Below are 21,717 nucleotides of genomic sequence, written 5' to 3'. Positions count from 1 at the left end.
CTTTCAAGAAGGAGGAGAAGGGTTCCAAGAAGTGAAACAACTTCTCTTAACACTCAGCTCAGAGGCAGAAGTCTCTCATCCTTCGATTTTGAGTTCAGAATCTTCCCCTTCCAATCCAGCCTCCTGCCAATAATGTGCTCACATTCTTACACCTACACCTCCTTAGAGATTCATAAACCCCACCCCTCAAGCCCACCTGGAAATGTCACTGACCAAAAATAAATCTGTACAAATACAACTACGATAGTCAGTGCCTTCGGGGCAAGAAGTGCCTCATAATTCACGTCTTACAAAGAATTTAATAAGGTGATAGGCAACTGGCAAGCGCCAAGTCAATACTTAGAACTGTAGGGGTTTGAGAAAGGGCATCTATTTCGACTTCAGATAGACAATAGAAAGTGAAGTTTATTATAACAGAGTTAGTTATTATGCAGACTGGTTTCCTACATGGACCAAAGCACATACCTTTAATTATCAGAACTCCACCCAGGCTGGGCCATTCCCATTCCTGATTCAACTGTACTCACTATGCCTGCACCTGGGCACCGGACTCACCTGCGTGTACCTACATCTGGACTGCTGACATTTCCGTCTTCTTTATGACAGCTACCCTTGGAAGCTTTTTGTTGTTGTTGTTAATGTATATACATTATAAAAGCAGTACCTTCACATTATTCAAAATGTGGAAGACAGTAAGAGAAAAGGGCAGTGAGGGAGGAGGGTACTGTGACGTCCCGTCACGCAGGAACATAACATTCACAGATTTAATTATAAGTACTCATCCAAAGAAAGAAACCAGCCATGAGAGAAAAGAGAGGAGAAGGAGAGAGCTGAGGGGAAGGTCAGACTTTCAGTATTATCTCCACAGAAGAGCAAAGAGGCTCAGGTTAGAGATGGCAGGCAAAGGACACTTTCAGCCCTATCACTTATGTTCCCACTTTTTAAAGGGAAAAGATATTCATGCATTTTGTACAATTAAAAATAATATTTTATTAAATGCCATGTGGTATCCTAGATTGGATCCTGGACTGGAAAGGGCTTTAGTGGAAAACTATGAAATTAGAAGAAAGTCTGGAGTTTAGTTAATAAAAAGAATAATAATAGTAAATTTTTTAATGATGTGGACAATTCTACCCACAATTCTCCTCCACAAGGGCAGACTCCAAGCAGGGAAAGCAATCAAGGATAAGCCAGTCTGTTTAAAATGGGTGAAATCTATAGAAATAAGTATGACATTTTAAGGGATTCTCAGCTATGGTGAACTGCATTATTTATGTGACCCATTCAATACATGGTTAACTGCTTTGACGGCATCTCCAGGAGAGGAATTGAAATAAGTATGAATTATTTACTTATTTTCAAATTATTTACTTATTTTCAAAGGCCAGAGCCTTTGAGACACAGCAATTAGCAAAGAGTTAATATACTACAACAGTGTAGCATGAAATGACTTATGAAATCTTCAAGGATAATTCTCATAAACTGGAAACCAGCCCACCAGCCCCTCATAAATGCAACTCTACTAAATCTACTTCCAGGTTTTTCTTTTATGCACTATTCATGATGTGCATAAAATTTTGTCTCCTAGTATATTTCCCTTAATTACACTCTAACTTCTCCTCATGGTAATTATGCAGTCTCCATAGCCATCATTTCTAATAGCTGAATAATGATACAGTGACTAGATAACCTATAGTTTCATTATCTATACTCCAAAAGCTAGATATTTGCACGGTTTCCAAATTTTCCCCCCATTATAAATAATACTCAGATACATCTTTATGAATAATAAGCCTTCTCTCCTCCTATATTTCAGATTATTCCTTTAGGGCAGATTCTCAAACTTGGGACCACCAGATCAAAGGGGGACGGAGATTTTTATGCCTTTGATACAAACTGCAAAGGGCTATATTGATTTATGCAGCCATCAAAAGATTTCAGTGTTGCTCATGACACTGATTCTATTTTTAAACATCCTTTAAAAAATTAAAAGGACACATAAACTGACTTCCCAGAATGCCTACATAATTTAACTGCATTTGTTTTCATAACATTTGGGGGGAAGGGAGGCCATGTGTATATGTCCTGGAATCCTATTATTGTAACTGTCATTATAAACTATTCCAACAGCAGATGGCCACTCCTGATGTCATATTTCCAACCAAATAATCCAAAACGGCCTTGATTTGTAACAAAAATTCTATGAGCAGGTCACGTGGAAGTGAAAGGAAAGGAGTACAGATACTGAGCCATGCTCTCAAGATTCACTTTATCTAAGAACAACTTAGGAAATTCTCTTTAAGAAAGCAAAGCCAAAGGGCTGCCTTAGAGTATATGCAGATATGGATTGTTTTATTCTGTAAAGAAAAAATCAAAAATATAATTCTGATGCATAAAAAAATTGGTTAATACCAACCTAAAAAGTACCAACCCAAGGTTTATATATGTTAATGTTATATGAGACTTATCCTTCTTGACCTCTTACTTACATTTTGCACTGTGAAGTCTCTGATGGTCCATTCTGGTAGAACAATTTCTGACGTCATTGCGACCGTTATGTCCCCATAGTCCTGAGCCTGCTTGGAGGGCCAGTACTCCTCACATTTGGTCTAGAATAAAATGTGTTTTTATACAAAGACTCAGATCAAACCACCTACCATCACGAAAGCCTCACAAGGAGACCAGATATTGAAAACTAGCATCGCCCGGGGTCTGAATCCATCCCTTAGGTGGGTTCTGTCTGACCCTTGGAATTTTGGGTTTTTTAAAATTTACGATTCCTGCCAACTTTTTTAAATTTGGGAGTTTTCCCATAAAAATCCAGATTTCTAGCTTCTCTTGAAAAATCAGAAGATCTAGCCAACACTGAGCCCCCATTTCTGCACAAAAACTGACTCAGAGCTAAGCAGCAGCTGTTCCTTCACAGGGGACACCATGCCCACCCAGCTCCCCCAGGCCTACAGCAGCCATTCCACTAACTGCTCCCTGAACTAAACTTCTCTGACTGACCTATAACCCTAAGCAGCAGAAGAAATGAGAACTTTCCCCAATACTTTTAGATACACACTAATTGCAATACAAATATGGACACCAATAAAGAGAATCAGATTAAATCATTTGGGGGTCTTTGATTTTTATAAAGTCAATGGGCAGATGTGAACAGAAATAAAAATCAGGAAACAACTGCTCTCTGAGACTACCTCAAGCCCCATTTAGTGACTGACTGAAAACACACACACACATATATACACACACTCTCTCTCTAAACTTTCCAAAGTGTGCTCTCCTGTAATGGTTTCTAACCCTGACTGATATCTGACTCACCTCAGAGGTTTGTTTTGCTTTAAAAACAGATGCCTGCTTCCCACCTCCAGAGATGCTGACTCTGACCCAGGGATCAGTATTTTTTAAAAGATCCCGGCTTCTGGACCACTGCTCCAAGATAGAACACAGGACTGGGACACACACTGACATGGAGGTTTTGCCCAGGTTGTCTCTTACCCGCTGGATTTATGTTACTACCTTGTGGGCAAGTTCTTAAACTCTAAGCTTCATTTTCCCCATCTATAAAATAATAACACCTCACAGGGTTGTTATAGGAAAAAATAACATATATGGAGAATCTAGTGCAGAAAATACACTGGCTCTCTTCCCCTGTCACCCAGGGTCAGTAACATCCACTTCTCTCCCGCCTGATGATGAACAAGGACCCATTAAATTCATCTTCTTGTTCTTTGTTAATTTAACTATGTCATTTTCATTTATCTAACAGATATTTAGGAGAACGTCCCATGGGTGAGGCCCCGGGCTCAACAGCACCATAAAGTTTACTTGCATTCATAAGCAATGGCCTTTCGTTTGCATGATAACCTGTTCTAATGCGAGAAATGGGTGCAGAGCCCAACCTTCTGTGTCACAAATAATATGAAGGGAACCACCTCTTAACTGTTCTTTGTTACCTTTCCTTCCTCCAACCCCAGCCCCTAGCACAGGACCTTACACATACTTGGGGCTGGATAAACATCTGCTAAATTAAAGTGAAAGAACAGAACATTAAAAGAAATGATGCCCAGGGACTTCCCTGGTGGCGCAGTGGTTAAGAATCCGTCTGCCAATGCAGGGGACACGGGTTCGAGCCCTGGTCCGGGAAGATCCCACATGCCGCGGAGCAACTATGCCCGTGCGTCACAACTATTGAGCCTGGGCTCTAGAGCCCGCTCGCCACAACTAGAGAAAGCCTGCGTGCAGCAACGAAGACCCAACGCAGCCAAAAATTAAATAGATAAAAGCTCTACTATTAAAAAAAGAAAAAAAAAAAGAAATGATGCCTGACAGGTTGGCACTATCTCCGGGACAGTGCTACTCAAAGCATGCATCCTGGAGCGGCAGCAGCGGGAACTGTCAGAAATGCAACTCGGAGGTCCAGCACAGACCCTCTGAATTAGAAACTCTGGAGGCGGAGCCACCCTGCAGGTGACTCTGATGCACGTTAAAGTTTCAGAACCACTGGCTTAGGGACTTGACTCCTTGGGACTTCCTTGGTGGTCCAGCGGTTAAGATTCTGCCCTTCCAATGCAGGGGGCACAGGTTCAATCCCTGGTTGGGGAACTAGCATAACCCAAAAAGAAAAGGGACTTGACTCCTATCCTTTTTTTTTTTTTTCTCCCGCGGTACGCGGGCCTCTCACTGTTGTGGCCTCTCCCGTTGCGGAGCACAGGCTCCGGACGCGCAGGCTCAGCGGCCATGGCTCACGGGCCCAGCCGCTCCGCGGCATGCGGGATCCTCCCGGACCGGGGCACGAACCCGCGTCCCCTACATCGGCAGGCGGACTCTCAACCACTGCGCCACCAGGGAAGCCCTCCTATCCTATTCTTTAAGTAACAAACCTACATGAAAAAATTCACAAAGCACATTAGGTCCTATTCCTCAGGCACAGACTTTCTGAATTTAGCCCATGTTTTTCAATTCTCCTTGGTCCACTTATGGAAAGATGGGATTTTATTACTAGAAGAAATCTTATCTTGGATGGAAGTGGCTGGGAGGATTCCAGGCCATCAGAAGGGAGAGAGAACTGCTGAGACTTCTCTTGGGATACATCAGAAATTTTGCATAAAGAAAGGGTCGCAATGCTGTAGACTAAGTTTGAAAATCACTGGGTTGGTCAAATTGGTCATGTCACAGGTAGAGCTGGCTGCTCGGAGGCAGGTCGGCTTGCACTCATCCACAGAGCTGATGAACAACGGAGCTGCACATGACTTCTTCCGCCTCACTAACCCAGCCCCTGCTGCTCATTAATGCCAGCAGCAGTGACTTAATGACTAGAGAACATTGCTCTCTGTCCACAAAGGAAAGCAATGATAACATAGAGTTTTTAAACATTTTTCTAAAACTTTCCTCTTAGAGGAGAAAAAGTCAGAAAACACACTTCTAAGAACAGAGGTGCTAATATTTGGGGGAGTGTTTTTTTAAAAAAGGACAAATCATTTTTAAGATACCCTCCCACCACAGTAAATATGAACGAACGAATTGAACTGAATAATAATAAAAATAAAAGATACTTACCCTTCCCTGCTCAACACATTTGGTCAACATGACAATGGCATAGACATTTTTCTCCCAAACCATACGCCAAAAATCTTTCAAAGTGTTGGGTAAAGGTCCTTGTGTGGCAATAAAATCTTTCTTGGAATGGTAGCCCTAAAAATGGAAAGCAGCACATATTCAACCTCAAAGAGACGGACAGCAGGAGGACCTCCTCCTAACCAGCCAGCACTATGGGCCCCGCTCTCCACTTACAGGCATGTAGTTGGCATTGATGTAGTCATCAGTTGAATGGGCATGGACTGAAAGTTTGACACGGGAGATATCGTCTGTGACATTCAAAAAAAAGAGTTCCATGTTAGAATAGAAGCAAAGGTGTGAGTTGAGTTGAATACAAGAGAAAAAACTGTCGTTTTCATTTATCTAACAGATATTTAGGAGAATGTCCCATGGGTGAGGCCCTGGGCTCAAAAGCACCATAAAGTTTATTTGCATTCATAAGCAATGGCCTTTCGTTTGCATGATAACCTGTTCTGATGCGAGAAATGGGTGCAGAACCCAACCTTGTGTGTGGCAACCCAACCCTGTGTGGCAACACAGGGGCTCCATCACACCTTGAAGCTGCATGGCTTGGCGTTTTACATCCACGACCTTATTTCATTCCCACAGTCACCAGATGTGACTATGGCACAGACAAGTTACATGATCACCTGGGCAGAGCTAGTCAGTGGCAGAGCCACAGTTAGAACCCGGGCAGCCTGGCAACAGGTCCCAAGGTCTTAACCACTCCAGACCGCCTTCTCAGGAGAAACCAACTATTAGCATTCTTGGGTGAGTGCCATGAGCCAGGGAAGGCCCTCAGCAATGTTATTTATTCCTTATAACCACACTACAAGCTTCTGCGCCCATTTTAAAGAGGAGGAAACTGAGGGTCAGAGAGATTAAGTGATTTTTCCAAGCACTTTCATCTGGTGAATGGCAGTCAGAATTCAAATCCAGTGCCCTTTCCACTATAGCAGGGTAGATACTCAGTTAAGACTTTCACACTTTCTCTATTCTCATAAAAAAAAATTGTTATAAAAAGACAGTCCCAAATGCAAGAATAAACTGAATGCATAAGACTATTGTAAGTGGCATATGTGGAATCTAAGATATGACACAAATGAACTTATTTACAAAACAGAAACAGACTCACAGGCATAGAAAACAAACATATAGTTATCAAAGGGGAAAGGGAGTGGGGGGATAAATTAGGAGTTTGGGATTAGCAGATTTAAACAGATAAACAACATGGTTCTGTATAACACAGTTATACTGAACTATATTCAATATCCTATAATAAACCATGATGGAAAAGAACAATTTTTTAAAAAAAGACTACTATAAGTGGAAGGACGTAAAGCATAAAATTCTCATGTTTCCTATATACTGTCATCTCAAAAAACACACACACAAAATTGTCCAACTCCAGAAATGAAATAATATCCTTAAAATCTCAACGATCAGCCTGAGCTATAAGCAGCAGCTCCTATGTTTCCCTGTCTTTGACTATCCACTATCTCACCCTCCCCTGAACAAAAAAACAACAATTCTAAACCCGGTTACCAACATGAGTGTCAGCCTGAAATCTTCCCAATAAAAACAACAGCCAAACTCTGGATCTGAAAATCTCCACAGACATCCACAAGAACGGGCCAATAATCCTGTGTTAACCCTCAAAGCGCAGAGCTGAGGCAGATCCCGACAGCCTAGTTTTAAAAGCGTTTCTCTCAGCACACGCGTGAGTCAATGTCTGCTGTCAATATAAGTGCTGGAGGGGTGGCGAGGAATGAAGAGAACGAAGGGAGGAGCTAGAAAATCCTGAATCTAAACAGAAGTTAACATTTCAGGCCAGGAAAGAAAAACACAACTTCAAGTAAAACAGACAATTTAAAAAAACAAACAAAAAAGACAGGAATGAACCCAAATGTAATTCACATTTAGCCGTGCAATGTACTCAGCCGACCAGAGACGTGTCTGGACAAACAGAAAGCATTACTCCCTGCCTGCCCTCATCCTGCTCCCTTTCATTCCAGAGCTATACTAACTGAAATAGAAGAGCTGTGGGAATAAAGGGGTTCAAAGCACAGACTCTGGCCTTTTCCCTGAATGAAACTGACAGACTCGGTCCAAGTCTGGTCCCACCATGACTATCTGTGTGACTCTGGACAAATCACCTAGCCACTCTGTGCCTCATTTTCCTCATCTACTACCTATTTCATAAGGCTATTGTGAGGACGGAATTCAATGGCATATGCACACAGAAGGTGACTAAGGAATGGCTATGGAAGTGGTTAGTTCGTATCTGGATTCTTCTCCCCTCTACTGTTAGAGATGTGATGCCAGTGATGGAAAAAAGGGAAAGTAATGTGGAAAAAACAACTTACAGGGTAGAACATTATTATAGCGATTTTTTCCTCTATTCTCAGCCAGTTCAGCTGCGTACTTAGGTAGACCAATTCCAACAAGCTTCAGATCCTAAAAACAGAACATATGAGTTGTTCATTTATTCAGTGTTCAAATGTTATACTACTCAGAGAGTAGGACAGAACAGAGTGGGAATGCAGAGATGTTATGGGTAACATCGTGTCCCTCAAACAGATATGCAGAAGTTCTAACCCCTGGTACCTGTGAATGAAATCTGAGTTGAAAATACAGCTTTTGCAGATGTACTCAAGATAAGATGAGGTCATACTGCAGTAGGGCAGGGCCCTTAACGCAATATCACTGGTGCCTTTATAAGAGGAGAAAAGGCACTGAGATACAGACACACAAGGGAGACATATGAAGATGGAGGTTCTATGGCCACAAGTCAAGAATGCTTGGGGCTTCCAGAAGCTGGATGAAGCAAGGAGGGATCCTCCCCAAGAGGTTTCAGAGGGGCCCCCAGGGGACATGCAAGAGCTTCTCTCTCCCCTCAAAGAGGGCTGCCTCTCACCCAAAGCTTCACCATAAAACGGAAACAGGCAGTTTTCCAACTTTCGGGACAAACGTAGAGCAATTAAAAACACAACATTTATAGCCACATACTTCATATTCTTCTGCAAATCCACAGTTGGAGTCAGCTTGCTGTTTCTTAAAGTAGGCCTCAAAATTCTCCACTTTGATTAACTTGGATCTAGGAAAACAAAACAGGATTTTTTGCATTCAACCAAGTTCACACTCAAAATAGAAAAATACAAGTTATTTTTTTAAAAAGTGGAGAGTTTACTCACTTTTTAGGTCTTCATCATAGAAAAGGAAAGAAAAACAATAAGCAGTTAGAAAAAAATGACTCAACCATGACTCTGGAGATGATAGCAAACATCTTCCCAAAGAAAACCTGTAGTACAAGAGGCGGGCGGGCGGGCGGTGGCAGGTGGTGGCACTATGTTATTTACAAAACAATGAAATATGAATCAGGAAATCTGACTTCTAGACCCTGTTATATAACTGATTGGTTTTGGGACTTTGAGCAAGTTCTCTCCTCCTAGATCTTCATAACCTTTTTTGAATCACAAAATATATATTTGTGGGTAGACTATATGGCAAAAGTATGGCTCCCCTTGCCATTGTACAACACGGCAAGGAAGCTAGCTTCAGGAGACTAGGAAACATAGGTTCCTCGCAGAATAACAAGGCTAATAAGGACTTCTGGAGGATTAGGTCCAAACCTGTCGATCGGGAAAAGTGGCAACAGTTTCCATCAAAAACAAACAAACAAACAAAAAACCTCAAAATAGGCACTGAACAGATTGAGGGATTCAATGCATTAAGACGCACAACTCTAGAGACTTACTTAATTTGAGAAAAGGACACGTCATTGTTCTTGGCATCTTTCCTGTTTTGAAAGAAAAAGAAAGACCCATTAGATCAAAACAGCTTAATTCTGTGCTTTGTCCCCTTTGCGTATCTACAAAATGCCTTTTCGCTGAGCATTAGTTCATACACAGCATTACTTCCTGCTCACAAATACTAGACTTAACGGTCTAAGCAGCAAATGCTGAGTATAAGCCTCTTTTTTTTTTTTTTTTTTTGCGGTACGCGGGCCTCTCACTGTTGTGGCCTCTCCCCGTTGCGGAGCACAGGCTCCGGACGCGCAGGCTCAGCGGCCATGGCTCACGGGCCCAGCCGCTCCGCGGCATGCGGGATCCTCCCGGACCGGGGCACGAACCCGCGTCCCCTGCATCGGCAGGCGGACTCTCAACCACTGCGCCACCAGGGAAGCCCAAGTTACTCTCTTTTATACCATCTAAAAGTATTGAAGAATCTTACTCAAGCAATGTGTAGGAATTCCTCTGGGTAAATACACACCAGCTGCACCACCCCAGCGTAAAGCCACACTCGTTCTTTAGTGCTCTGGTTTTTGTTTTCTTGGTTTGTTATTCGTTTGGCTTTGGTTTTGGTTTCGGCTTTGAGAAAGGCTTTCTGATAAAGTTAATGTAATAAACCAGAAAATACACCCAGTGTCGGCAAGGTGGTCGGGCACCTGGCACTCTTCTGTACTGCTGGCTAAACCCCATGCTGGCGTTAAAAGAAAAAAACTTTCTGGAAGGCAATTTCGCAGCACGTATCAAAATTGATAACATGCATACCCACTGACCCAGCAATTTCCCAGCTTGGAATTTAGCCTAAGGGAGTAATCATGAATATGCCCAGATTTACACACAAGGATAAGCAACTGTGGCAAACAAACAAACTAACAAAATACCTGAAAACATCAGGAATTTGGTTGAATAATTTCTATACAGCTGAATACTCAACAGCCACTTAAGATGAAGAAGATCTGAAGCCGTCCACGATGTCTTGTGAACAAAGCAGGCCAGAAAATATGTATAATATGATTCTGTTTGTGGGGATGCGTGTGTGTATTTGTGTGAGTTTTGTAATCACATCGATGTTAAGAGTAGTTTTGTATGGGTGTGATTATGGATTATTTCTTTTCTTTGCCCTTCTTTTCTGTTTTTTAACTTTTTGCCATAAATATGTAAAACTTTTCTTTTAATAAGAAACAATAAAGCTGTTTTTGACCCCTCCCTCGAAAAAAAAAATCAGAATCTAATGCAAAAAGATGTAACACGGGCACTGCCTGTCAACCCACGAGAGCAAGGCGGTGGCAGAAGACCAGGTGTAGGATGCATTAGAAACCCTGGGCCCGGATGAAATCCCCTGGCTGGCAGCACCCGATAACAGTGAATAAATCCCAGCTGATACACAGGCTTCACACCCTGCATGGTCAGGCAGGAGGGTGTGCAATGAAAAGCAAAGTCCAGGTCCAAGTCCATTTCCACACCTCCTACACTCAGCTTCTGCATCCTTGCAATGGGGCTTGGGAGGCCTGCCTCATAGGGCCTCATGCATGACAGAATTCATGAAAAGCACAAGTCCAGGCACACAGTAAGTGCTCAAGACAGAGTTGCTATTTTTACTATTTAACTACCCCAAAGAGTAACTGTACAGATAAAATAATAATATCATAAGAGGTATAAGATACTGTCAAAGCACTTTTTTTCATTTAATGCTCCTAGGCGGCACAAGTTAGGCACTGTTATCATCCCCGTATCATAGATTAACCAAGACCTTAAAGCCAAGCTCCCTAACTGCCAGTCAGAGACAGAGCGTGTGTTCAAACTTAGCTGACTCTAAAACGCCATCTCTTAACACTCTGGTTTGTGAACTAGAACGCCTGTTTGAAAGCAGCCCATTCTGTTGCAGTGTTTATCATGACCTAATGCTTTAAAACCCTCCAGCTCACAGGGACTTCCCTGGTGGTCCAGTGGTTAAGACTCTGAGCTCCCAATGCAGGGGGCCTGGGTTCAACTCCCCGTCAGGAAACTAGATCCCACATGCATGCCACAACTAAGGTGCCCTGAAGCCGCAACTAAGGAGCCCGCCTGCCACAACTAAGACCCGGTGCAACCAAATAAATAAATATGTTTAAAAAAATAATAAATGCTTAACAAAAAATTTTTTTAATAAATAAATAAATAAAAGAAAACCCTCCAGCTCAGAGACTGAGATGAAATAAGACTGGCCAGACAGTGAAGACTCTGGATGATGGGGACCTGGGGGCTCACTATACTATCCCTTCCATCTGTGTGACTGTCTGGTTACCCACAATACAAAGCTCCCTTTAAAAGTAGGATATTATTGGGCTTCCCTGGTGGCTCAGTGGTTGAGAGTCAGCCTGCCAATGCAGGGGACATGGGTTCATGCCCCGGTCCGGGAAGATCCCACATGCCGTGGAGTGGCTGGGCCCGTGAGCCATGGCCACTGAGCCTGTGCGTCTGGAACCTGTGCTCCGCAATGGGAGAGGCCACAACAGTGAGAGGTCCACGTACCGCAAAAAAAAAAAAAAAAACTAAAAAAAAAAAAAGTAGGATATTATTGTTAACATAAGCAATAGTCACCTTTTCTTTCTCCAGAAGAGGAAGCCTCCTACAGCCACAATAACCAAGGCACCAAAGATACATCCAAACACTGCTCCACAGATGACACCTGGGAAAAGTCCAAATGGGAGCCACTTCAAGAGGTGTTCACAGACAACTAGAGAAGATCATACTAAAGTGAAGTCAGTCAGAAAGAGGAAGACACGCCATATGATATCACTTTTATGTGGAATTGAAAATATGACAAAAATGAACCTATCTACGAAATAGAAACAGACTCACAGACACAGAGAACAGACTTGTGGTTGCCAACGGGGAGGGAGGGTGGGGGAGGGAAGGACTGGGAGTTTGGGATTAGCAGATGAAAACTATTACATATAGGATGGATAAACAACAAGGTCCTACTGTAGAGCACAGGGAACTATATTCAATACCCTGTGATAAACCATAATGGAAAAGAATATGAAAAAGAATATATATGTGTATAACTGAATCACTTGGCTGTGTACCAGAAACTAACACAACATTGTAAATCAACTGTATTTCAATAAATTTTTTTTTGAATTTTATTTTATTTATTTTTTTATACAGAAGGTTCTTATTAGTCATCAATTTTACACACATCAATGTATACATGTCAATCCCAATAGCCCAATTCATCACACCACCACCACCATCCCCCCACCGCTTTCCCCGCTTGGTGTCCATACATTTGTTCTCTACATCTATGTCTCATTTTCTGCCCTGCAAACCGGTTCATCTGTACCATTTTTCTAGGTTCCACATATATGTGTTAATATACGATACTTGTTTTTCTCTTTTTGACTTACTTCACTCTGTATGACAGTCTCTAGATCCATCCACGTCTCAACAAATGACCCAATATCGTTCCTTTTTATGGCTGAGTAATATTCTACTGTATATATGTACCACATCTTCTTTATTCATCCGTCTGTCGGTGGACATTTGGGTTGCTTCCATGACCCGGCTATTGTAAATAGTGCTGCAGTGAACATTGGGGTGCATGTGTCATTTTCAATTATGGTTTTCTCTGGGTATATGCCCAGTAGTGGGATTGCTGGGTCAAACGGTAATTCTAATTTTAGTTTTTAAAGGAACCTCCATACTGTTCTCCATAGTGGCTGTATCAATTTACATTCCCACCAACAGTGTAGGAGAGTTCCCTTTTCTCCACACCCTCTCCAGCATTTGTTGTTTGTAGATTTTCTGATGATGCCCATCTCACTGGTATGAGGTGATACCTCATTGTAGTTTTGATTTTCATTTCTCTTATTAGTGATGTTGAGCAGCTTTTCATGTGCTTCTTGGCCATCTGTATGTCTTCTTTGGAGAAATGTCTATTTAGGTCTTCTGCCCATTTTTGGATTGGGTTGTTTGTTTTTTTAATATTGAGCTGCATGAGCTGTTTATATATTTTGGAGATTAATCTTTTGTCCGTTGATTCGTTTGCAAATATTTTCTCCCATTCTGAGGGTTGTCTTTCCATCTTGTTTATGGTTTCCTTTGCTGTGCAAAAGCTTTTAAGTTTCATTAGGGCCCATTTGTTTATTTTTGTTTTTATTTCCATTACTCTAGGAGATGGATCAAAAAAGATCTTGCTGTGATTCATGTCAAAGAGTGTTCTTCCTATGTTTTCCTCTAATAAGAGTTTTATAGTGTCCGGTCTTACATTTAGGTCTCTAATCCATTTTGAGTTTATTTTTGTGTATGGTGTTAGGGAGTGTTCTAATTTCATTCTTTTACACGTAGCCTGTCCAGTTTTCCCAGCACCACTTATTAAAGAGACTGTCTTTTCTCCATTGTATATCCTCTTTTCTCCATTGTATATCCTTGCCTCCTTTGTCATAGATTAGTTGACCATAGGTGCGTGGGTTTACCTCTGGGCTTTCTATCTTGTTCCATTGATTTATGTTTCTGTTTTTGTGCCAGTACCATATTCTCTTGATTACTGTAGCTTTGTAGTATAGTCTGAAGTCAGGGAGTCTGATTCTTCCAGCTCCGTTTTTTTCCCTCAAGACTGCTTTGGCTATTCGGGGTCTTTTGTGTCTCCATACAAATTAAAAATTTTTTGTTCTAGTTCCATAAAAAATGCCATTGGTAATCTGATAGGGATTGCACTGAATCTGTAGATTGCTTTGGGTAGTATAGTATAATCATTTTCACAATATTGATTCTTCTAATCCAAGAACATGGTATGTCTCTCCATCTGTTGGTATCATCTTTAATTTCTTTCATCAGTGTCTTATAGTTTCCTGCATACAGGTCTTTTGTCTCCCTAGGTAGGTTTATTCCTAGGTATTTTATTCTTTTCATTGCAATGGTAAATGGCAGTGTTTTCTTAATTTCACTTTCAGATTTTTCATCATTAGTGTATAGGAATGCAAGAGATTTCTGTGCATCAATTTTGTGTCCTGCAACTTTACCAAATTCATTGATTAGATCTAGTAGTTTTCTGGTGGCATCTTTAGGATTCTCTATGTATAGTATCATGTCATCTGCAAACAGTGACAGTTTTACTTCTTCTTTTCCAATTTGGATTCCTTTTATTTCTTTTTCTTCTCTGACTGCCGTGGCTAGGACTTCCAAAACTATGTTGAATAATAGTGGTGAGAGTGGACACCCCTGCCTTCTTCCTGATCTTAGAGGAAATGCTTTCAGTTTTTCACCATTGAGAATGATGTTTGCTGTGGGTTTGTCATATATGGCCTCTATTATGTTGAGGTAGGCTTCCTCTATGCCCACTTTCTGGAGAGTTTTTATCATAAATCAGTGTTGAATTTTGCCAAAAGCTTTTTCTGCATCTACTGAGATGATCATATGGTTTTTATTCTTCAATTTGTTAATATGGTGTATCACATTGCTTGATCTGCGTATATTGAAGAATCCTTGCATCCCTGGGATAAATCCCACTTCATCATGGTATATGATCCTTTTAATGTGTTGTTGGATTCTGTTTGCTAGTATTTTGTTGAGGATTTTTGCATCTATATTCATCAGTGATGTTGGTCAATAATTTTCTTTTTTTGTAGTATCTTGGTCTCGTTTTGGTATCAGGGTGATGGTGGCCTCATAGAATGAGTTTAGGAGTGTTCCTTCCTCTGCAATATTTTGGAAGAGTTTGAGAAAGATGGGTGTAAGCTCTTCTCTAAATGTTTGATAGAATTCACCTGTGAAGCCATCTGGTCCTGGACTTTTGTTTGTTGGAAGATTTTTAATCACCGTTTCAATTTCATTACTTGTGATTGGTCTGTCCATATTTTCTATTTCTTCCTGGTTCAGTCTTGGAAGTTTATACCTTCTAAGAATTTGTCCATTTTTTCCAGGTTGTCCATTTTATTGGTATGGAGTCGCTTGTAGTAGTCTATTTCTATGGTGTCCGTTGTATTTTTTGTATTTCTACGGTGTCCGTTGTAACTCTGTATTTCTACGGTGTCCGTTGTATTTCTTTGTATTTCTACAGTGTCCGTTGTAACTTCTCCTTTTTCATTTCTAATTTTATTGATTTGAGTCCTCTCTCTCTTTTTCTTGATGAGTCTGGCTAATGGTTTATCAATTTTTTTATCTTCTCAAAGAACCAGCTCTTAGTTTTACTGACCTTTGCTACTGTTTTCTTTGTTTCTATTTCATTTATTTCTGCTCTGATCTTTATGATTTCTTTCCTTCTGCTAACTTTGGGTTTTGTTTGTTCTTCTTTCTCTAGTTCCTTTAGGTGTAAGGTTGGATTGTTTATTTGAGATTTTTCTTGTTTCTTGAAGTAGGCTTGTATAGCTATAAACTTCTCTCTTAGAACTGCTTTTGCTGCATCCCATAGGTTTCAGATCGTCGTGTTTTCATTGTCATTCGTCTCTAGGTATTTTTTGATTTCCTCTTTGATTTCTTCAGTGATCTCCTGGTTATTTAGTAATGTATTGTTTAGCCTCCATGTGTTTGTGTTTTTAATATTTTTTTCCCTGTAATTCATTTCTAATCTCATAGCGTTGTGGTCAGAAAAGATGCTTGATATGATTTCAATTTTCTTAAATTTACTGAGGCTTAATTGGTGACACAAGATGTGATCTATCCTAGAGAATATTCCATGCGCACTTGAGAAGAAAGTGTAATCTGCTGTTTTGGGATGGAATGTCCTATAAATATCAATTAAATCTATCTGGTCTGTTGTGTCACTTTAAGCTTCTGTTTCCTTATTTATTTTCACTTTGGATGATCTGTCCATTGGTGTAAGCGAGGTGTTAAAGTCCCCCACTATTACGGTGTTACTGTTGATTTCTTCTTTTATAGCTGTTAGCAGTTGCCTTATGTATTGAGGTGTTCCTATGTTGGCTGCATATATATTTATAATTGTTATATCTTCTTCTTGGATTGATCCCTTGATCATTATGTAGTGCCCTTGTCTCTTGTAACATTCTTTATTTTAAAGTCTATTTCATCTGATATGAGTATTGCTCCTCCAGCTTTCTTTTGATTTCCATTTGCATGGAGTATCTTTTTCCATGCCCTCACTTTCAGTCTGAATGTGTCCCTAGGTCTGAAGTGGGTCTCTTGTAGACAGCATATATATGGGTCTTGTTTTTGTATCCATTCAGCAAGCCTGTGTCTTTTGGTTGGAGCATTTAACACATTCACGTTTAAGGTAATTATCAATATGAATGTTCCTATGACCATTTTCTCAATTGTTTTGGGTTTGTTTTTGTAGGTCCTTTTCTTCTCTTCTGTCTCCCACTTAGAGAAGTTCCTTTAGCATTTGTTGTAGAGCTGGTCTTGTGGTGCTGAATTCTCTTAGCTTTTGCTTGTCTGTAAAGCTTTTGATTTCTCCATTGAATCTGAATGAGATCCTTGCTGGGTAGAGTAATCTTCGTTGTAGGGTCTTCCCTTTCATCACTTTAAGTATATCATGCCAATCCCTTCTGGCTTGCAGAGTTTCTGCTGACAAATCAGCTGCTAACCTTATGGGAGTTCCCTTGTATGTTATCTGTCGTTTTTCCCTTGCTGCTTTCAATATTTTTCTTTGTCTTTAATTTTTGCCAATTTGATTACTATGTGTCTTGGCATGTTTCCCCTTGGGTTTATCCTGTATGGGACTCTGTGCTTCCTGGACTAGGGTGGCTATTTCCCTTCCCATGTTAGGGAAGTTTTCGACTATAATCTCTTCAAATATTTTCTCTGGTCCTTTCTCTCTCTCTTCTCCTCCTGGGACCCCTATAATGCGAATGTTGTTGCGTTTAATGTTGTCCCAGAGGTCCCTTAGGCCGTCTTCATTTCTTTTCATTCTTTTTTCTTTATTCTGTTCTGCAGCAGTGAATTCCACCATTCTGTCTTCCAGGTCACTTATCTGTTCTTCTGCCTCAGTTATTCTGCTATTGATTCCTTCTAGTGTAGTTTTCATTTCAGTTATTGTATTGTTCATCTCTGTTTGTTTGTTCTTTAATTCTTCTAGGTCTTTGTTAAACATTTCTTGCATCTTCTCGATCTTTGCCTCCATTCTTTTTCCGAGTCCTGGATCATCTTCACTATCATTATTCTGAGTTCTTTTTCTGGAAGGTTGCCTATCTCCACTTCCTTTAGTTGTTTTTATGGGGTTTTGTCTTGTTCCATCATCTGGTACATAGCCCTCTGCCTTTTCATCTTGTCTCTCTTTCTGTGAATGTAGTTTTTGTTCCACAGGCTGCGGGATTGTAGATCTTCTTGCTTCTGCTGTCTGCTCTCTCTCAATAAACTTTTTAAAAATAAAATAAAATGGGAGTTGGACAAGATGATTCCCATGGCTCCTTCTGATCCTAATATTCAAGGGTTCCATGCCCTAAAAGTCACATGTGTGTCTGGTACATGGGCACACAAATGACTACACTGAGAAAAAAGAACCAAACAGTGTTTGCCGATTGGAAGCGTAACTGGAATTCAGAGAAGGGAGTGTGGTGGGCGGGGCCTGTGGGGACCTCAGAAGAGGAAGCTGAGCTGGGTCCCGATGGCCCAGTGACATCTCAGCTTCTGAGAGGACAGACCAGGCTCTCCTACCCTCCTGGGGGCCCCAGGGAGGTGTGCAGACCCCCATGCTCCTGTGGATACTGGAAGCAAAAAGTCAATGCATTGCTAAGATGCTCCTCTACCTGGATCCTGGGGCAAGAAAACAGCATCTGAGTAGCGACTGAAGGACACGTAGCTCTCAGCCCCGTCTATGAGTCCATCATTGTGAGGGTTGAAGGTAATATTGGTGAAGCCAGCCACAGAAGCCCTGTGGGGTTACAAGAGGAAAGAGGGGTGGCTGAGAAGTGTCTGATGGCCCAGGCACATATAGTTTTGCACTCAGAGGCCCAGCCCCCAAAGGGCAAAAACCACAAGGCATTACCGATAGGAACCCAGAGGTTCCAGCTTCCCGTTGTAATAGCCGTGTGTGGTGGACTCGTTCCCAACATTGATTTCGTATTTCAAGACTTCAGATAAGCCCTGAGAACATCCCTTTTCTTCTGTTGTTATGAGGTATGTCACATAGGTATCCGAGGCCCCCTTTTTGAAATCTTCGTACGTATATCTCAATACATCTGCTGACGGATGAACAGCTAAGAAAGGCACACAGAAGGAAAGCCATAAGAAAGTGATTGCAGAGATTTAAGTCTCCCTCGTTTCTAAATAATGACCAGGGTGATGGTGGTGACAGCTGCCATCTCTCACATATGCTCTCTCTGCCAGGTTTTCCTTATATTAAGTTCTAAGGGCTTTACTTACATTAACTCATTTAATCCCCACAGTAATCTCATCACATAGGCTTACTACCCCCATTTTACAGGTGGGAAAATGAGACACAGAAAGGTAAAAAGACCTGGGCCCCAAGCTGCACTGCCTACGTGGTAAAGTCGTATTTCTAACCCAGACCACCTGACGCGGAGGGTGTGATCTCATCCATCACAGGCTGGTACTGGTCAGGCTGGTCAACATGCAATATCATCTCCCCTGTTCAGCAAAGGTCTGAGCTTGGGATTTGCTGAATACCTTCACAGCAAAATGACTAGGTGTTTGAAACAGACCCCAAACAAAAGACAGAAAGAGAGAGAGAGAGAGAGAGAGAGAGAGAGATCTCAATGTCTCTTTTTGAGATGTAGCTGCAGGTTTTCAACACCAGCAAATCCCTTGTCTTCCTGGATTCCCGCAGCCCTGACAGTGTGTTTGAGCTCTGTCTTCTTTGGGGAGATGAGGACAGCATCACAGGCTGTGAGACTGGGCAAGGGTGGCACTGCATAATTCACAGTTAAAGAATCACCAGGAACAGCAAAACTCTGCACTTTTTTATTGTTTTGGCCACACCGCATGGCTTGCGGGATCTTATTTCCCCGACCGGGGATTGAACCTGGGCCCCTGGTATTGAAAGCACCGGGTCCTAACCACTGGACTGCCAGGGAATTTCCAAAACTCACCGCTTTAAACCCAGACCTTGGGCAAAGCACCCACACACAGCTAACAGAGACACCCTCAAATCATTCCCGTCTCACTTCCAGGGAATGTAATGGAGCCCTTTAAGGAAAAGCAGCATTTAATCCACCTCCTCTCTCAGCTATGACAACGCTCTTTGCAAGTTCCCACTACAAATGCAAATCTTTTCCTTTTTTCTTCCAAGAGAAAGTCACCCTTTGAGGATGATTTGTGCGTGCATGTTCGTGTGTGTGTGTGTGTGTGTGTGTGTGTGTGTGTGTGTGACACAAACTTGGTTAAAACTAATATTCTGCCACCTAAAAGACCCTGTGCTGCAAAAGAGATGAAAAACGTAGATCAGAGGTAAGAAAGTCACGGCCATGGGCCAAATCCAGCCAGCCACCCCTTTTGGTAAATACTAGAACAGTCATACTGACTCTTTCTGTATCTTCTATGGCTGCCTTCACACTACAACGGCAAAGTTGAATAGCTGAGAAGGAGACTGTAGGACCTGCAAAACTTAGAATGTTTGCTATCTGGCCCTTTACACTAAGTCTGTCAACCTCTGACCTAGCTCATCAGGCAAATGGCTTACACCCACCCACCCTGGGGTGAGTGCCAAAGCGTGGGTCGCAGTATAAAACCAGACGTGTGTTTGTCTCATGAATGCGTTTCAGTGGGCACAAAAATGGCACCCAGTCACGCCATCACCCACTGGCTGTTTAACCCATAATGACCCCTTCCTTACCGTCCCCAGTGGTGAGAATGAGAGCGTAGGCTTTGATGGGTCCGTGGCTGGCTTCAAACCCACTGAATTTGACCTTCACAGAATTGTGACTGACAGATGTAATATTAGGGGATCCATCTGGAGAAGGAGGGTCTGAAACAGAACAAAAGAAAACATGATCACCCAACTTTTAAAACCACAGAAGGAACAAAATTATGAAGGAGAGGATTTGCTGCAGTGCCCCACTCAAGTTCTGCCCTTGCTCTGGAAGCTGTGTGCTGGGCTCATGCAAAGCAAATCTAGAAGCAAAGGGCAGGGATGGGAACTGGTGGGGAACAAAGATGGCAAGTCCTTGGGGAGCCTGCCTGACTGACAATGACCCCTTCAGTGGGTCCAGCCACATTGCCAGGGTGGCCTCCTGGCAGCCTTGTTTGTAGAAGATAACGTGCCTTTTCTATCTTCCCCCAGTCCCTCCTGACCCAGAGAGCCCAGATTCCTTATTTTGAGAATGGGGGCAGAAGAAGGAGAACAAGACGCAGACTGTGTGGGTAGAACTCCAAGGTGAGAACTTGGGAGCTGAAAGCAGACATCTGCCGGCACATGGACTTGGCCCCAGGACTGGCTGGTCAGAGCACAATGATGAAGCAGATAGTTACCCAGAAAGAAGGAAAGATGACATGGAGAGAACATACTTTCTCCTGACACCTGGCTGCATGCCGGCTCTGCACCCTTCACACCGAAGTCCTTGTTTTTTGCTGGGGTAGGTTTAAAACTCTGCCTAGAGAAATCCAACTGACCCTCTTCCCGGAAACCAGAAAAGCCCACACAGGAACATTCCGTGAGTGGCATTCATGATCTTGTGCCTCGCCTTTCCCAAGCTAAGCTTGTGAAGCCACTCTCTAAATGAACACGAAAGGAAGGAAAAGGTGAATTCAAGATGATCTCTCTCCACACTCTCTCTACCTAAATTGGTCTCCCACATACAGTTTGAGTGTTTCTGTTATTATAACCAAGATGCAGGGAGACTGAGAAAACTGAACTCCAAAAAAAAAAAAAGACCATAACACAATTTTCCAAATGTATGCTGTCCAATATGGCAGCCACTAACCACATGTACCCACTGAGCGCTTGAAAGGTGACAGGCCCAAGTTTGGACATAAAGTATCTCATTAATAACTCACTTTATACAAATTACATGTTGGAATGATAACATTTTTAATATACTGAGTTAAATAAAATGTGATCAAAACTCAGATCAAAACTCATTTCAGCTCCTCCTCTTTTTTTTTCCCGGCCATGCCAGCCAGCTTATGGGATCTTAGTTCCCCGACCAGGGATCGAACCCGGGCCCCCAGAAGTGAAAGCACAGAGTTCTAACCACTGAACCACCAGGGAATTTCCAGCTGCTCCTTTTTACAGTTTCTTAATGGGGCTCCTAGAAAAGTTTTTATTATACAGGAGGCTCACATGATTTTCTATTGGAAGGCACAGCTCTAAACCATCCTTTAGCAACCTCTCAAGTAACTGACCGCAGTGGCCACTTGGAGGCGCTGTCCATCGTCTAAGTGTCAGCTGCCTCAACAGACACTTCCTAGCACCAGCTCCCACTCCGTCCACAGC

At 42.0% G+C, this 21,717-nt stretch overlaps 1 protein-coding gene across 1 annotated transcript in view; it reads right to left on the bottom strand.

Annotated features, from left to right (window-relative positions):
• PTPRJ (protein tyrosine phosphatase receptor type J) overlaps positions 1-21,717 on the bottom strand; it is a 172,509-nt gene that overhangs the window by 7,491 nt on the left and 143,301 nt on the right. Inside the window, exons 12-22 of the mRNA XM_032639468.1 lie at positions 20,119-20,250; positions 18,313-18,523; positions 18,074-18,198; positions 11,970-12,057; positions 9,359-9,400; positions 8,796-8,804; positions 8,611-8,698; positions 7,968-8,058; positions 5,797-5,870; positions 5,563-5,697; positions 2,490-2,609 (exon numbers count right to left, since the gene is read on the bottom strand). Coding sequence (XP_032495359.1) covers positions 2,490-2,609; positions 5,563-5,697; positions 5,797-5,870; positions 7,968-8,058; positions 8,611-8,698; positions 8,796-8,804; positions 9,359-9,400; positions 11,970-12,057; positions 18,074-18,198; positions 18,313-18,523; positions 20,119-20,250 — 1,115 coding nt within the window. The remainder of the gene's footprint in view (positions 1-2,489; positions 2,610-5,562; positions 5,698-5,796; positions 5,871-7,967; positions 8,059-8,610; positions 8,699-8,795; positions 8,805-9,358; positions 9,401-11,969; positions 12,058-18,073; positions 18,199-18,312; positions 18,524-20,118; positions 20,251-21,717) is intronic.

Source organism: Phocoena sinus, chromosome 8 (genome assembly GCF_008692025.1).
Source record: "Phocoena sinus isolate mPhoSin1 chromosome 8, mPhoSin1.pri, whole genome shotgun sequence".
In the NCBI taxonomy this organism is placed as follows: Eukaryota; Metazoa; Chordata; class Mammalia; order Artiodactyla; family Phocoenidae; genus Phocoena; species Phocoena sinus.
Note: the sequence above shows the minus strand (reverse complement) of the source record. Positions and strands in the feature narration are given on the sequence as shown.